The following is an 18,733-nucleotide window of genomic DNA, read 5'->3' on the forward strand; positions in this document are numbered from 1 at the left end:
ATTTGAGAATCTCAATGCCACACCAGCCCAGGCAGAAAAGTCCATAAGACTCTCATCTCCAATTAATCAGCAAAAATCCAGAAATGGAGCTGTGGCTCGACTGATAGAGTGACTGTCTTGAGCGGGTTAAAAGCTAAGGTAGAATGCAAGGTCCTGAGCTCAAGCTGGAGAACAGGCATGTACACAAAATAATGTATGTACAGAATGTAGGTCAAAAAAAAAGAGAGAGAGAAGATAGGTCAAGCAGTAAGATCTGTAGTGTTATTTAGTAGCTCTGCTTTTACTTTTTTGAATCTTTCATACTCTTTCATATGGCAGATGCAGTGTGCATATAGACACTCTGCTAACGTAAGTGAGTTGACATTGAAATGCTGAAGGAGAAAAAAATAAAATATGCTAGCTAACAAGAGTGAAACATATAAAGAGAAAGTGGTATGATGTGTTATATACAGATAAAAGCATTTGTCTGTTCTTTCCACCTTTCTGCATAAAAAAGATGTAATAAAAGGCAGTAGAAGTAGTTACACTATCATATACTTTGGGAAGAAGGAGGTGGATACATTATTAACTCTTTTTTTTTTTTCTAAACTCAGGGCCTGTCCCTGAGCTTTTCTGCTCAAGGCTATCACTCTACCACTTTAAGCCACAGCTCCACTTCCAGTTTTCTGGTGGTTAAATGGAGATAAGAGTCGTATGGACTTTCCTGTCTGGGCTGGCTTTGAACTGTGATCCTCAGATCTCAGCCTCCTGAGTAACTAGAATTGAAGAGCTGAGTCACCCATATCCAGCTCATTAATAACTATTAAGGTTAGAAAACATATGTTATAGTTTGACTCTGGAATAGAACACCAAGGCCTGTGTGTGTTAAAGGCTTGGTCCCAGACTGCCACTATTGGAAGATGATGGAACTTTTAAAAGAGAGAGGGTCTAATGGGAGGTCTTCACATAATTGAGCAAGGGAAATGTAGGATTCTATTCCCTTCTTCCTCTGTTTACTTCCTGGCATGCAGGGTGAGTGGTTTTACTCTATTACACACTCCTGTGATTTGTTTTCTCACTACAGGGCCAAAGCAACAGGGTCAATCAATTGTGGGCTGGAATATTCAAAATTATGAGCCCAATGTAAATATTTTCTCCTTATAAGCTGATGATATTTTTGTAATCGTAATAGAAAGCTAGGACTGTACAGACATTGTCAAGTGCCTATGGCTCATGCCTATAATCTTAGCTACCCAGGAGGCTGAGATCTGAGGATCTCAGTTTGAAGCCAGTTAGGGCAGATAAATCTGAGAGACTTTTATATCCAATTGACCAGCAAAAGCCAGAATTGGAGATGTGGCTAAGTAGTAGACCACCATCCATGAGTGAAAAACAAGTCCTGAGTTCAGGCCCCAATACTGATACACAAATAGAGAAGTTCTTGACATTTTATACTTTTTTCTGCCTAAACTACTTTAATAATAACTAAAAACAACAACAACTATCATTTACCATCATGTTCATAACAAATGATTAAATGAAAAAAGTCAACATGAAAATGTATCACATAAACATAATTAATCTTGTAAAAATAAAGACCACCTTATATGAGACAAATATAAAACTCGATGTTGGGCTGGGAATATGGCCTAGTGGCAAGAGTGCTTGCCTCGTATACATGAGGCCCTGGGTTCGATTCCCCAGCACCACATATACAGAAAATGGCCAGAAGTGGCGCTGTGGCTCAAGTGGCAGAGTGCTAGCCTTGAGCAAAAGGAAGCCAGGGACAGTGCTCAGGCCCTGAGTCCAAGGCCCAGGACTGGCCAAAAAAAAAAAAAAAAAAAAAAAAAAAAAAAACTCGATGTTGGCTGCAAGGTGAAACATTCATTTGTACTACAGGACCAGTGTCTAGGTTGCTTCATGGATTGACCACCAGGGGTTGCTAGAGAGTAGCGTTCCCAGTGGCTACACAGAGAAGAATATGATTCAAATCATTGGACTTGACTCTCCAAAGTGCGATTCCCAGAGAGCCACACTCATTGCTACATCGACCAATGGTCTGGGGCCATAGATTTCAGCAGGTCTGTTTAGCTTACTAAGGAACATGTCTAATCGCAGGGGCAGAGCTGCCTGGGGTTAGCATAAGTATGAGGACAGGTTGGCACCTCAAGGTGGCATCTTAGAGTTGTCCCCAGATGCTGTGCTGAAGCTGTGTGAGGGCTGATAGCTTTCACAGCTGCTCGGCCAGGGGCTTTCAGTGTGAGGCCAAAATGGGAGATTCTTATCTGGATTTTTATGCTTTTCTCTAGTGAGTAGACTTATTCCCAGCATGTCCTTAATAATATCAGCACACTCAGGAAAACAAATACTAGAACAATTGAATAGCTAGAGTAGAAAAAAATGTATTTCTATTCTTAAACATAGTTCTATTCTTAAATCACATTCCAGGCCATCCACTCTCTCTCTCTCTCTCTCTCTCTCTCTCTCTCTCTGTGTGTGTGTGTATATATATGTATATATACACACACACACATATATATGCATACACACACATATATATATACATATGTATATGCTAAACATCTCTTACCTGAAATACTTGGGACCAGAAATGTTTCATATTGTTCTTGATTTCAGGTGTTATTATCATTTCTTCTTCAGAATCTTATCTATTTATGCATATTAAGTTGGGGGCAAAACCCAATTCTAAATATGAGGTTCACTTATACGTAAACCCTCTATTAACAGGCTGAAAGTAACTTTCCGTAATAATTTTAGTTTGCCTTCATGCTAACTTTTCACTGGGTCCTGTCAATACTCAAAATATCCCAGATTTTTAAAAACTTTTTAAAGCTCAACTTTTCATTTTTCCTTTCCTTTCCTTTCCTTTCCTTTCCTTTCCTTTCCTTTCCTTTCCTTTCCTTTCCTTTCCTTTCCTTTCCTTTCCTTTCCTTTCCTTTCCTTTCCCTCTTTCCCTCCCTCCCTTCCTCCCTCTCTCTCATTCTTTCATGCTGGTACTGGAGCTGGAACTCAGGGTCTCCACTTTTGCTTGTTTTTTTTTGCTCAAGTATGGTGATGTGCCACTTGAGCCACACCTCCACTTCCCGAAGTTTAGATTTTCCCATTAGGAACATTTGAACTGTAACATAAACTCCAAGTGTCTTGGACTGAGTGTTCCCTTTATATGAACTAATAAAGCCTCCTGTGTCCAAACTGTTTGAGAGTAGAGTCCTTAAGATATGTCTTGTCTGATTTCTTTGTGTTCAGAAAAGGTTTTATTGAGTGTTTGCTCCTAGTGGTTTTGTGCATTAACTTGATACATCTTCATAACCCCCTAGTGAAGAACTCTCATTAATCCTATTTCAGGTGGAAGACGTTGAGACTCTTGAAGAGGTCAAGGGCACTCAGCCATCAGAGGCCCAGCGAGGATGATGTTGTTATTTTCAGTAGTGCAATGATAGACTCACACAGGGACAGGGACTTGCTCCCAACCCCACTGCTGGGTGGAGGCATTGGTAGCAGCTATACTTGGCTAACACTGTACCTCTGTCTACCCCTGCATGATTTCTGGATGAACACAGTATGAGACACAAATGGCACATGTGCACTCCCTAAAGGATGGAGTTCTGGTGGGTTTTCTAGTCACAGGAGATTTTGGGTCTGGGTATACTTCTTCATGGCTGACCATTTTTCTCATGATAGGCCATCTGTTTCCCACACAATAACACAGGATCTCAGGCTGCCTGGCCCTTGATCATCAGAAGACCACTGTCAGAGATTCCAAGGCATCTATCTGCCTCTGTTTCTGGAGTCCCACTCTGAACTTCTGGTATAAATTGGTGTTGCTGAAAGATCCTACTAACACCTGATGACTTGTGTAGAGGCTGCTGTTCAAGTAGAGACTGTGTGTGTGGTGGTGGGGGGGTGGGGCGTCAGACTTGAACTCAGACTCAGGACCTGGGCAGGTCCCTTAGCTTTTTCATTCAAGGTTGGTATTCCAGTGCTTGGGCCACAGCTCCACCTCTGGCTTTTTGCTAGTTAAATGGAGAGATAGGAGTTTCACAGACTTTCCCACCAGGCTGGCTTCAAACTGTGATCTCAGGTTTCTGAGTAGTTAGGATTACAGGTGTGAGCCATTGGCACCTGGCTAAAGACTGTGTGTGTGTGTGTGTGTGTGTGTGTGTGTGTGTTTTAGACCACGTGCCTCCTCTTACTCCTGGATTTACCTGGAGAAAGAACAATAATCAGGAAGCTAGGAAAGGATGCTCAGCATGGTGTGGGGGGGGGGGCAGAGAGGGGAAGTGCCACAGTCATGTCTGATGCCTGTGTGCAGTTGGTAGGTGTGGCTGACTGAAAGGGCAAAGCAATCTGTGTTCAGATGCTTCTTGCCGACAGATGATGCCAAGCGCTGTTCTGTAGCAGGTAGCTGATGCCTACAAATCACTTGCTAGACCTTATTTTTTTTTATGCCAGTCCTGGGCTTAAAGTCAGGGCTTGAGCACTATGGTTTAGCTTCTTTGTTCAAGGCTAGCCATCTACTGCTTGAGCCACAGTTCCACCTCCAGATGGTTCCTTGGAGATAACCATCATTTTTTGATGGTTCATTGGAGATAATTAGATTTTCGTGCCAGGATGGCTTCAAACGTTGAACTTTCTCATATCTCAAACTCCTGAACAGCTAGAATTACAGGCAAGAGCCATCGGTGCCCAGCTTACCTATTAGACTTTTTAGGTCTCTGATGTAGGAGCTAGGTACATGCTACTGAGAACTAAAACTCATGGCTCATGATCCAAATGAGTTTGTCTTGGGAATATAAAACTGTGGGAACCCAATGCTTAATTTTGACATAGTAACTCACTAGCCAGGATACTGTAAGTGGATCCAGAGGTTCTAACTTGTAAAACACAATACGTATTACCAAATATCCAATCCGCCTACTAACATGCCTTCCTATGTGAAAGTTTCATGAAGGGCATTGTGTGGTTCCATGGGTGATGTATGGAAGGTAGAAGGTCACAGTGGGAAGAGCAGTGGGATTGTGATTATTGAGTTCAGGTGAATGCTATTTTCTTCTCTTTACTGTAGGCTGGAGAGGCCATGGGAAATATGCATCCGATGATGGACAAGCTATGCCATTCTTTTTCCAACAAGAAAAATGATCCATGTTTACTGTAGCAAGCCAAGCTTCCTTGGTACCTCAACAATGGGTATGGAAGCTTAATCCTGCAGGAAGTGGAGTATGGGCACTTGTCACTAATGATTGACAACAATATAACTAGACCAGAAAGAAAGACATAAATCCACACTGGTAATTTATTGTTGGGATTAAAGTTTAGTTGGGAAGGAGGCTGAAATTTTGGTGCTATTTATTTACTTTGTCCTTCTTTACAACAACACATGGATAAATGGCTCTTTCTGCTGAAATCTGTCAGCAAAACACAATAAGAAGTATGAGAAGCCAGGCATCAGTGGCTCTTGCCTATATTCCTAGCTATTTAGGAGGCTGAGATCTGAGTACTACAGTTCAATGCCAGAGGAGCAGATAAATCTGAAAGACTCTTACCTACAATGAATCAGCAAAATATTAGAAATGAAGCTGGGGCTTTAGTGGTAGAGCAATTATCTTGAGCAAAAAAAAAAAAATTAAAAAAGCCAAGTCAAATTGTGAGGCCCTAAATTCAAGCCCCAGTACTGGTGCAAAAATTAAAGTTGTTACAAAAACTCAGGCTTCTATACTGGAGAGCACAGGGGTAGGATAGGGATATTAAGAAGGGCAGAATCCGTTGTACTTCAAGGATCACTAGATAAAGGAAGAAGCCAGTGGACAGGGTGTTATTTAATATTCTTCTGTTTCTCTTGTTTCATTTAGTCAGACCTGTGGTTCACTTTCTTTTCTGGATGGCATTTCTACTGTCTCCCAAAAGGCCCACTAGTAAAACCTGCAATGCTCGCTCTTCAGATGCATGAGGTGTGGTTTCTCACTCCCAAAGCTCACATTAAAATTTCGCAGTCAATGTGTTAGCATTGGGAGATGGGGCCTTTATGACAAATTAATGTCTTTACTTCAAGACTGGATTCCTTCTTGGGGGACTAAATTAACACCATGTGTGTATGTGTATTGGGTCCTGGGACTTGAACTCGGGGTCTTGAGCTCTTGCTTGGCTTTTTGTCTCAAAGCTGGTACTCTACCACTCGAGCTACAGCTCCAATTCTTAGATTAGCTCTTGAGAGAGTTGGTTGCTACGAAATGGCTGGGTTCCTTCGTCCCCTCCCTTTCTCCATATACAGCCCTCACCTAAAGCCAGTACACACTACCAGAGATGTGAGTTCAAATGAACCTTCTTTTTAAATAAATTAACTAGTCTTGGGTATTCAGTCATAGCAACAAAAATTGCACCAAGCCAGCTGCACTATTTAAATCTTCTTGGTTAATGTTTATTTTCAATGCCCAAGAACATCTCGGCTACCTAAAACTTCAGCACTGATGCAGTCAGATGCCAGGCTTTGCCTGTGCCTGGCTGACAGTGAGCAGCTGGGAGGTGTTAAAGCTCCATGTCTAATCACAGACTCTGTGTCCAGCTGGTCTCAGGAGCCCCAAACATTCGCTGACAATAGAGCCAACACTCTGTATTTTCCGAGAAACTAAAGGTACAGGGGAGCCTCATCCTACCCCATCTGTTTTCTGAAATGTGAACAGGAGCCCTCTGAGATCCCCTGGGCTGCACAACCCCTTGGTGTCACCGTTGTGGCCCTCACTGGCTTTCATGTGATGTGACAGAAATGCCAGCATCTGCTTATCTGCCCTTGAGAATAAACAGCCTATGCTCCCCTTCCTTCAATGATTCCACCTTCGAACATGCTCATGTGTAGCCCCCACACCCTCCAATCTCCTCCATCACAATCATGGTTGTTTATTACTGTTCCCAAACTAGTATCTTCGAAGTATAAACTTGGGTCCCACGTCATACAATGCTGCAGGAGATTCTGATGATTTCTGAAAACCAAAGTTCAGTTCTATCCCAAACTCAAACTATACTCTGACTCTCAATAGCTATTGCAATCACCTCTGTACCGAATGTCCCCAAATAAGAAACCCTTCAGCATTCGTGAACATGGTCTCACCTTTCCAAAGAAATGCTGAGTGGAGATAGCCAGGGCGTCAAAGCCGCAGATGGCTCTCCTCAGCTCGCCTTGGACGAGGCTGAGCTGCCGAGCCTGCCGCTCACACCTGTCCTTCAGCCGCTGTACTAGCTGCCGCTCTGCCTCTCGGGCCTGCAGGTCAGGCTTGGATGCAAACCCATTTCGAGGAGCTGTGGTCCTCTGTTTTGGGTACCCTATAAAAAAAGAAAAAGACACAGTTTTATTTTTGGTGCCAGTAACAGGGCTTGAACTAAGGGCCTTAACTTTTTCTGCTCAAGGCTGATGTGCTATCAGTTGATCCATCCCCTTCCAGCTTTTTACTTGTTCACTGGAGATAAGAGTCTCACCAACTTTGTTGCCTGGGTTGACTTTGAACTGTAGTCCTCAGATCTCAACTTCCTGAGTAGCCAGAATTACAGGCGTGAGCCTATGTGATTTTGTTTTGTTCTTTTTAAATTTGTGTGTGTGTGTGTGTGTGTGTGTGTGTGTGTGTGTGTGTATGCTGAGATAGTGTTAATTATGTGGTCCAGACTGGCCTCAAACTCATAATCCTCCTATCTTAGCCACTCTAGTGCTAGGATTATAGTCATGTGCCTCCACCCTGGCCAGATCTAGTCATTTGTGAAAAGATATTCATCATAAATATGAGAACAGATTCTTGAAAAAGTATTCATCAGAAGTAAGTGAAGAGAAAGAACTTCCTGTGGTTTGTTATTTTAAGAATTAAAAAGACAAAACAGGGACTTACATTATTTACTCCATGTACATATTTCTAAGTGCAAAGTTTTAGGTGTGAAAGAAGAGCAACCTACAAAGTCACATTCCTTCCAGCCTCCAACATCTCTTCTAACCTGACAGGAGTGACCAAAGCCAGATCTTTGTGTTTTGATTTGTTTTCCTTAAAAGAGATAATCCTTGGGAAATGTGTGATGGGAAAGCAATCAACCATTCAATTGTGATAGAAATCAGACTTACAATAACACAGCAACCTCTCACTGGCGCTGGGGCTTAACGGGTCCAGGTCCCTTTTCTCCATGAAGACTGGCCATGCTAGTGACTCTTGTCTGTGGTGTCGAGCACCTCTGCTCACAGTACCACTTTTGACTTTTTGCTAGTTAATTGTACATAAAGATGACACAGACTTTCCTGCCTGGGCTGGCTTTAAACCGATCCTCAGATCCCAGCCTTCTGAATAGCTAGGGCTACAAGCTTCAGCCCCCAGCCCCCAGAAAGACTTCTGACTTTAAATGTCTAGACAGGTCTCCTGCAACATGTGCTCCTCCCCTCCCCCCTTTCCCCAGTATAGCTTCATACTATTCCCATGGCTAAAATTTCGTGTTTGCCACTGTCACCTCTCCCCTGCTTCTTCTCATCTTCCACCCCTCCATATCCAGAATGATTCATTTAGTCATGAGGCAGTTCCTCACCAGTCTTCTACTGCCTTCCTGTGCATCAAGAAGGAAGACCACACCCCTGATCCTGCCCACAAAATTCCTACTGTGCACACATGAGCTGCTGTGTACACAGAAGGAACCTGGAGCTCTGTTGGATTGAGAGCAAGATCTAGGAAGGCTTATGGGAACTGGACTTCCATGTAGAGGCTTGAAGAAAGGATGGTGAGACCCCAGGAAACAGCACAGAGGAAAGCAGCCCATTATCGTTAAAGGCTCATAGTTGAGCAGACATGTTCCTGGATCACATTGCCTCATGGAAGTTCTAGGAGACCTGTACCCATATACAGAGGACTAGTGATTGATTGGTTATGCTTTGGATAACAGAGGCAAATTCTTCTCTCTGACACTGACTGGCATAGCTATGAATCCTCTTTAGTATTTTAAGTGTGCTTTCTTCATGTCATTTTTTGTTTTCCAAAGCATCAGGAATCACAATCAAACAAATCAGAAAACAGCCATGCCAAGAGCTGGTGGCTCACTCCTGTAATCTTAGTTTCTCAGGAGTTCAGATCTGAGAATTGAGGTTTGAAGCCAGCCCAGGCAGGAAAGTTTGTGTGACTCCTAATTCCAAGTTAACCAGCCACCAAGAAGTTGGAAGTGGAGCTGTGGCTCAAGTTGTAGGGTATCAGCCTTGAGTGATAAAAGCTATAGGGCAGTGCTCAAGCCCCAAGTTGAAGCCCTAGCACCAGTATAAAAACAAACAAACAAAAAAAGTCAGCTATTTCAATACATGATCCACCAAGACTTAGGATGGCACTGGATTTGTGGATAAATAAGTGGCCTCATATTTTAAGAGAAAAGTGGTTAATATAATCTAAACAATCCTAACTGTTAATTTGATGGCAGCTGTGCTTATTTTAATGAAAACGTCTTTCGCTTAACAATTCATCAGAGATTTCAATGTGATGTCACCCAGGACAGATGTGAAGTCATGTAACTTACTGGAATAGCAGCACTGTTATTATTGCTTCTTAGAGACTGCCTTTATGAGATCAGAGACCATGGTATTCTAGAAAATGCGCTTGCATGTTGCAGGCAAATCAATGTTGATGGTGGACTTCATCTCAGCATCTTCTATATTGAAATTAAAATGGTTACCTAAATACAAACAAAACCCCCCAGAGTAACAACAACAAAAGGCAAGAGCTTTTACTGCCTGCACTGTACAGTAAGACATAGCCTAGGACCTAAGTAGACTTTGGCCCACAGTTATTTTGTCATTCACTGTGGTGGCTGGGGAATTTATAAAACATTCCAGTGCTTTAAAGACTATGTTGATATACCAGATGTTTGACACTGATACCATCCAAGGGTAGGGTTTATTCGAGTCTTGGCTTATTAAAGAATGAAGAGGCAAGAAAATGTTTAAAGCAGCAAGAACAAGTTTATCTTGAAAGTAAGAGGAAAGTCAACAGATTTGAAACAGACTCTTGATGAAGAGGGTCCCCCAAACAAGAGTCCAATGGAATCTTCTCAGCGGGCAGTTATTACAGGATGGAATTCTTTCCATATCTCACTGGCTCTTCTCATTGGTTCACTGGACCCACATGGCATTATGGAAAGAAGAGTTTGGGTGGGGACTCAGTGCATTATGGGAAGAAGCAGTGCCACGATAGGGTCATTTGTTATCTACCATGTGTTATAGCCACCACTTTTTATATCTACCTACCTACCAGCTCCACTTTCTTTACTTCAACACTATGAACACAAAAAGCATGCTGTCTTTGGGACACTGGAAGGAAAAAAGCAAAACTTACTTCTAGTGCAGTGAATGAGAGCTAACTGCCATCTTTGATGTCTAGATCACTTCTGAGCTTATAAACATGGATGCATTCATGCTGTTCCTGTGTTTTTAGCTGTCAAGTTCAATCTGGAGGAGAATGGCTCTTCAAACCTTCCATCTTTAAAGTTCATATTATTAATTTTTTATGGTGCTAGGGATGGAATTTTGTTCCTCACATATGTTGGCAAGTTTTGTACTAACTGAGCTATATATACAGCTCTAAAATGATCAACATCACTTAGGGGAGGAACTCAAAGGCTCAATGCCTCTGTGCCTCTGATCATATAAAATAATACTGATCACAATAAATTCCAGGAAATGGAAAACCAAATTATCATCATTAATCTTCATCACCATCATCCTTATGTTAGAAATTACCATCAATGGTAAATATAAGAGTCAGTAAAAAAAAATCTCACTACTGGCACTTATTTTGATATAAGCAGCACTGTTTGTATATTAATCACATACTCAGAATTCCAATGTTTTAGCAGAAGCAGCTTTTATTTCTACTCCTTGAGCCACCAACAACTGAAATCCTGAGCCTTTTTCTTTCTTCCTTCCAATTTCCCAAAGACAGAAGCTCAATGAGAATATCAACTTTTGGGATCAATCCACCAAAGGAAGTTGAGCTGCTTTGTGACACCAAACTACCTAAAGAGACAGCAATATAATGAGGCCCGCCACTGTGTGGGATCCCTGATTAGTTGCTTCTCTGTAGCGCCTACTGTGTGGGATCCCTAATTAGCTGCTTCTCTGTAGTGTCTCATCTCCAATACCACTTGACAAAGGACAGTTCAGACCCAGAGCTAAGCCTCTAGAAGGAAAGGTGGAGAAGAAAAGCTATCTGTGGGGTTCCTTGTTGTAGTTAGTTGAAAACAGTCCTATTTTTTTTTTTAATACAGCCAGTCTTGGGTATATCTGTGGGTTCTGTATCTGAGGATTCAAACAACTACATGGAACTTTGATCCCTTGTCATTATTCCCAATACAACACAGCCTAATAACCATTATATAGCATTTGCATGGCATTAGATATAAATTTTCTGGAGAGGAGTAAAAGCAAATGGGAAAATTATACAGATTGTATCTAAATGCCTCTTTATAAGGAACTTGAGGCAGGTGCCAGTGATTCCTGCCTGTAATCCTAACTACTCAGGGGGCTGAGACCTAAAGATTGAGGTTTGAAGCTAGTCTGGGTGATACAAACCCAAGAGACCCTTGTCTCCAATTAACCAACAAAATGCTGAAAGTAGAGGCATGGCTCCCATGGTAGAGCACCAGCCTTAAATGAAAACAGTCATGCAAGAGCATGAGAATTTGAGTCCAAGTCCCAGCACAGGCATGGACATTAACAACAACAACAATAATAATAATAAAGAACATCTATGGATTTTGATGTCAAACCTGATAAGAAGACTTCACATCATGTGCCTTGTGGAGGGTCAAAATATTTGACTACCTTCCCTGAGCATTTTCTTCTTGACTCCTACCAAGTGAGGTACAGGGTAGCATACACCAGAACCAAACCCATCCGTGGCCTCAGGACAACCATTGTCCCAGAGGGGCCAAGCCAGGTCAGCCTCCACAACCTCCAGGCTTCTGCTAGGCCACACAGCATCTCTAACATATTTCACAGAGTTGGGGCATGCTCTGAATCTGGAATCTCCTCTCATTGTCCCAATCTTTCCCCAATCACAATGTCCTCCTAGTTATCCTGCTGGTTGCTATAGACCAAGTGGGACAGATGGGATCCATGCTGGTCCCAGTGACAACTGGCCATTGACTCTGAGGCTGGTGGGGAAAAGCCCAGTAACTGGACATCATTAAGAAGGTGAGTGCAAAGAGTTTGCGTGCAAAGGCTGAGCTGCAAATAGTTTGTGTGCACAGGTTGAGCACTGGGGACTACTCAGAGTTTGAAAATGGAATATTAAAAATTCATCTGCTGTCATCTAGTCCCCATGCAGAGGATTGCAATGGATGGGGAAGCTTAGAAATCTTTTAAAGCTGGAAAACACGGACACAGTAAACAGAGTACTACCCCCTGGAACTTGCGTACTTCTAATGGCAGAGAAAGCCTCTGACCTTCACACTTGTAAACAAGAAGCAATATAGTTATGGGACACAGCTTTAAGAGCTTCTCAGTTTAAGGAAATGCACGTCATGAGGTTGACCAACATCCTCACAGACAGCAGGCTATTCCAAAGGGTGCTTGAGCTGATTTCTTTGTGGACTTGAACTGGGCTTTATATTTGTCAAACTAATCTAAATCTATTTCAGGAATTTTTTTTGCCCAGTGGTGTGTATAATTTTCCCACTGAGCATTGGCAGTTGTTTGCCTGGGTTTGCCTTGCAACAAGGGAAGGCAAAGAGCAGGTGAGAGAAGGGTGACAGATTTCCTTCCAGACAGTCCTAAGAATGGGAATGGCTAGGGGTTATGGAATTGGGCAATACACAGCCACAATAAATAAAACATAATTTTACAGAAAGCAGAAGTTTACATTTCCCTACCCGAGGAAGGTGCAGTTTCCTTTTCACTTTCATGTAGAGGAGAACAAAAATACTCAGAAAGATGCAATCAAGGTTTCCAAAGCCACTGATGAAAAGTTATTTAAATATTCTACTCTTTAGGCAAAATAAAAAATGGGTAGAGACTATCCTCATCTTCAGGCAGGTGCAGTGGCTCACATCTGTAATTCCAGCTACTAGGGAGGCAGATGTTGGGAAGAGTACATAGACCATGAGACAGAAATCAGATTTGAATTTCCAGGGGCATGGAGGGTAGCCCTATTAGGGGTACAGAGCTTATTTGGGGGATAATAAAAATGTCCTGAAATCAGTGATGACAGTTGTATAATAGTCTAACCACACTAAAATCCACTGGTCACATACTTTAAAAGGGTGACTTTTGTGACATTTGGGTTATAGCTCAATTAATAAAAAAGACTCAATAAGGACATTTGGCTAGGTCCATTTGAACATGGAGATATTCACTGCCATTCAATGGGACATTTTATCATTCGTCCTTACTATGACACCACAGCACAGACACAATTCCCATGTTACAGAAGAAGCAACTAAGGCTCATAGAACGATTCCCAAGGTCACACATCATTTTATCAGGATGTTATTTGGGGCCAGTTTGACCTGGCAGCACACAGAAGAAACAGGGGAAGAGTTTCTAGTGAAGAGAGATAAGAGCCAGTGTTTGTAGATGTAAAAGGAGAATTGGCAGAGAGTGACATCACAGGGTCAAAGGAAGGAGAGAGGGTCAGTAATGTCACATGCCAAGGGAAAAATAAGGAATAGGACATGCCTATTAAGACTTAATAACCAAGAAGTCAGTAGTGACCTTTGCAGGAGCAGGAGTAAAATAGCACAGGTAACCAGCAGTTGGTAAAGGACTCATTTGTAAGTTGTTATAGTTTGGATCTCTCTCTCTCTCTCTCTCTCTCTCTCTCTCTGTGTGTGTGTGTGTGTGTGTGTGTGTGTGTGTGTGTGTATTTGTGTGTGTTGGTCTTGGGACTTGAACTCCAGGGCATAGGCACTGTTCTTGGGCTTTTCTTGCTCAAGGCTAGGACTCTACTACTTGAGCTACAGCTCTACTTCTGGCTTTTTAGTGGTTAATTGGAGAAAAGAGGTTCATGGCCTTTCCTTCCTGGGCTGGCTTCAAACTGGGATCCTTAGATCTCAGCCTTCTAAGTAGCGAGGGTTACAGATGTGACCCATTGGTGTGTAGCTGAATTTTCTCTTAAGGTCCATGAGTTGGTTCCCGTAGTGATACTACTGGGAGTATCAGAATGTGTAAGAAGTAGGGCGTGGTGGGAGGTTCTTAGGCCATGGGGGTGGGGCATGCCTAGAAGGGGACAGTGGGACCCAGTACTTTCCTCTTCTCATTTGCTCCATGGCTGTGATATGAATGCTTTTGCTCTACCCTGTGCTCCTGTCATGATGTGTTGCCTCACTCCAGGCCCAAAAGCTATGGGTCCAAGTGATCATGGATTGGAATCTTTGAACCAAAATTAATTTTCTCTTTTTATTTATCTCAGGTGTTTTGTTATAGTGACAGAAAACCAACTGATAGGACAGAGATGGGAAATGTGAATGATTCTTTCCCAAGCTCTTCAGGAGAAAAGAGTGGCATCCTATAAATATAAATATCAGGGGAAGTTCGTTCAGAATTATTTTGTTTGGAGATGGGAGACATGACAGAAGAAACAGCCCTGGCTTTCACGCAATTTACAGATGAGCAGGGAGAGAAACGTTCCTCAAATTGACCAACCAGAGAGCATCTCCTAGGTAGATGTCATTAGAAGGCTCAGTGGAAGAATGTAGGCATTTAAATGTTCTAACTGATTTTCTGTACATTGAATAAAAAGAAGAGCTGTTATTCAAAAGGAACGAAGGAAGCAAGGACTTGAGCCTGGGCAAAGGAAAACAACACCTTCCAGATCTGCACTGTGATTGCTCAGCACTTCCACGTCATCATTCTCCAGGGCTGGCTTGCAACCCAGTTGAGATAGGCAAGGTTTTATGCTGAACCTCAAAATGTTTGCTCCTGTGTATAGATTACAAGTGAATGCTTGTGTCCTCTCAAAAGTTGTAAGTTGAAGTCTTAATCCCCAGTGTTAGGATTTAATTGGGAGTGTGGGCACTAGGAGGTAATTAGCTCTTAAAGGTCATGGACAAAGGGCTGGGGATATGGCATAGTGGCAAGAGTGCTTGCCTCATATACATGAGGCCCCAGGTTCGATTCCCCGGCACCACATATACAGAAAATGGCCAGAAGTGGCGCTGTGGCTCAAGTGGCAGAGTGCTAGCCTTGAGCAAGAAGAAGCCAGGGACAGTGCTCAGGCCCTGAGTCCAAGGCCCAGGACTGGCAAAAAAAAAAAAAAAAAAAAAAAAAAAAAAAGGTCATGGACAAGATTCATACTTTTATTAGAAGAGGATGTAGCTGGGTGTTGGTGGCTCATGCCTGATCTTAGCTACCCAAGAGGCTGAGATCTGAGGATCATGGCTTAAACCAAGCTCAGGCAAAAAAGTCTGTGAGACTTTTTATCTCTAATTAACCATCACAAAGCTATTATAGTATTATAATTATGATTATATTATATGGAAATATATATCCTAATATGTAGAAAGAATCAAAATGTTTGACAAAAAATAATACAAATTCCAGGAGGAAGAGATAGAAATAAACCTTTGTGCGATTCTTTTACTATATATGAAGTTATATGATATCACTTGAAGCTAGTTAATCCTTAAATGTGTATACTATTAATGCTAAAGCAAACACTACACAATACAAGTAAGAGATGTGAATACTTACTGTGTTAACAAAGGAGATAAATAGAATCATAGAAACTACTCAATGCAAAAGAAAGCAATCACGGGTGGAAAAGAGAAAAAGAACATGCAGGTCGAATACAAAATATAGTGATATGGTAGATTCCATTCGAAGCAAACTAATAAAGACTTGGAAATGTACACGCATCACAGGCAGATTTCAGATTAGGTAGATATACAAGATGCAATTACATGCTGCCTGCGAGAAACTATTTAAATATAAAGAGATAACAACTAAAAAGGCCAAAGTGTGAAAAGAGATTGTATCATGCTGCAATAATAGAAAGCTGGAGTGGGTCTATTAATAACAAGTAAATTAGATTCCAGGGAATAGAATATTACCAAGATAAAGGTCATCTGTTAATGATAACGTGGTCAGTTCATGAAAATGCTAAGCTAAACATTCATGTACCTCATGTTAGAGCTACCAAAAATATGAAACAAATGTGGATGGAACTGAAGGGAGAAGGCAAGTCCACAATTATAGTCTGGCATTTCACCCTGTCCCAATTACTGGCAGAGCAGGCAGTCAGAAAATCAGAAAGGGTGTGGTATACTTGAACAAAGTATTCCCAGTTGACCTATGAGATTTGTAACACGCTCACTATAGCAAAGCAGAGTTAGATCTTAAACATTTATTAAGATAGACTGTTGCTGGGGGCTAGGGGCTCAGGTCTGTAACATTAGTTATCAGGAGGCTGAGATCTGAGGATCATGACTGCAAGCCAGCTGGGGCAGTAAAGTCTGTGAGATTCTTATCTCCAATTAACCACCATAAAGCTAGAAGTAGAGCTATGACTCAAGTAGAACATTAAGCTTTGGGCAGAAAAGACGAATGAGAGTGTGAGGCCCTGAGTTCAAGCCTACTATTGGCACAAAGACAGAAGAAAATAGTACATCATGAGGTTAAATCTTCAAAATGTTGTTTTCAAGTCTCCCTCTCTCTCTCTCTCTGTGCCAGTCTTGAGGGCACTGTCACTGAGCTCTTGTGCTCAAGGCTATTGCCCTAATACTTGAGCCATAGCTCCACTTCTGGATTTTGGTGCTTAATTAGAGATAAGAGTCTCCTGTCCTGGCTGGCATGGAACGGAGATTGTCAGATTTCAGCCACCTGAGTAGCTAGGCATGAGCCTTCAGCTTCTGGTTCTTGGAGGAGCAGATACTACTAAGCAAGAAAAGTTTCTCTCTTCGACATGGCATAACATCTTGATTTTTAAGGAAAAAAGTGGGGCAACTAACTGATTCATTTAATGTAGTGTAAGAAAAAATCAACTTATATGTGCCAACCCTGGACAATCACTAATACCACCTGGGCTAGCACTGCTCCATTAAAGACATTTGACTAGAAGAAGCCCCAAGTTCAAGTCTTCTCCCAAATAACACAGATCACATTTCTTCAATACCTGGCGAGTGGAGCTTGGTGGCCGAAACTGCTGTTCTCTTAGGAGATGAAACCACGGGTTTGTTAGCATCTTGATCTCTTGGTGTTTCTTTCTTTGCTCCTGTGCAGAGAGTTGAGAAATAGAAAGTCAAAGGGCTACTTACTGACAACACAAATGATAATACGTATTGTTTGCAGAAAAGGACAGCTCCAAGGAGGGCAAGTGGTGCAATGACAGCACACTGCTTTGGTGATTTGTTGTTATGCCCACTGTGCCCTGGCTGGAGGAGGACACCTCATTTGCAGCCCAGGGAATTTAGTGGCCAGTGGCCAGCGGATCAAGTACACTGTCATCTCTGGGTTGATGAAAAAATATCCCAGTCTCTAGAGGTCATTGCCACCCCGTGACCCTTGCAAAGCATATTAGAATTTAAATTTTACCATTCATAGCCACTAACTGTGTCTGCCTACCTCTGCCTGCTGGAATATTTTTTTTTTCCAGAAGATAGGGAGGGAAGTTGTAGCTGAACATAATTGCTAACGACATTGGCACCATCCAGAGCCTTGGGGGACATGGTTGACTCTAATTAATTTCCATGTACTGGTCCACAGAGGTGACCGCAAGGGCTTATGGGCCTCACAGCTGCAGTGGAGGCTTTGTGGAAGCTGCAGCCGGAGCTGGACCAGCAGAAGGGATAACCTGAGTGCAGGGAGCATCTAGTAACCCATGTGGACCACCCCTCCACCAAGTGATGGTGGGCCCCGGTGGGGCTTCTCCTTTATGTGTGGGTAAACAGCTTCACAGAAAGCCATAGAACAGTAGAGGGAAGATTAAAGAAGCCACACAGACCTACATGTCCCTAGACCACAGCATCAGCTGTGGTACACTGGCATCATTGTAGAATCAGCACTGGGACCATTCCTTGGAGGGAGGAAATGAATGCCCCCAAGCCCTGGCACCAAACTCTCCTTCCCAGAAGCAACTGTCACTAGCAGTTGGGTATTTGTGCTATCAGATATTCTATCTATACATATACACACATACATGCACATACATGTGCATATACACATATACATATGTGTATACAGACATGTACATATGTATACATGCATATACATGTGTATATATGCATATATACAAATTGATACAGATGCACACAAATACATGTATATGCATGCACCTATACATACACAGACATGTATATATGTACATCTATATGTATGGATATACATATGAAAATATAGCTATTGGTTAAATATGTCAGATACCATGTTTCCTTTCCTCTTCTCCTATCCTCTTTCTCCTCTCCTCGTCCCCTTCCCCTGCCATCCCTCCCTTCCCATTCTCTCCTCTACTTTCCTCTCCCCTCTTCCCCTTCATTCCTTTTCCCTTCTCTCTCCCTCTGCAACATTTCCATTTCTCTGACAATCACACAAGACTTTTATAATTTTAAAAAAAGAGATAGACTGAACACCAAAATGAAAATAGTTCATCTGATCTATGAACAGATCAGGCACCACTGTGGTCTAAGCAATGCCAGAGGGAATATTAATGGAAAATTCCATGCTGTCTCTGCCAGAAAATCTCCCCATAGGAACACAGACCACCGGGAGAATACTTGGCTCAGAGCCTCATAGCCATTGTCAGGA

The 18,733-nt window shown here is 42.2% G+C and overlaps 1 protein-coding gene across 1 annotated transcript in view; it reads right to left on the bottom strand.

Annotated features, from left to right (window-relative positions):
• Mtus2 (microtubule associated scaffold protein 2) overlaps nucleotides 1-18,733 on the bottom strand; it is a 540,827-nt gene that overhangs the window by 104,766 nt on the left and 417,328 nt on the right. Inside the window, exons 6-7 of the mRNA XM_048341576.1 lie at nucleotides 17,106-17,204; nucleotides 7,103-7,314 (exon numbers count right to left, since the gene is read on the bottom strand). Of these exons, the coding sequence (XP_048197533.1) occupies nucleotides 7,103-7,314; nucleotides 17,106-17,204 (311 nt within the window). The remainder of the gene's footprint in view (nucleotides 1-7,102; nucleotides 7,315-17,105; nucleotides 17,205-18,733) is intronic.

The sequence above is a fragment of the Perognathus longimembris genome, chromosome 3 (genome assembly GCF_023159225.1).
Source record: "Perognathus longimembris pacificus isolate PPM17 chromosome 3, ASM2315922v1, whole genome shotgun sequence".
In the NCBI taxonomy this organism is placed as follows: Eukaryota; Metazoa; Chordata; class Mammalia; order Rodentia; family Heteromyidae; genus Perognathus; species Perognathus longimembris.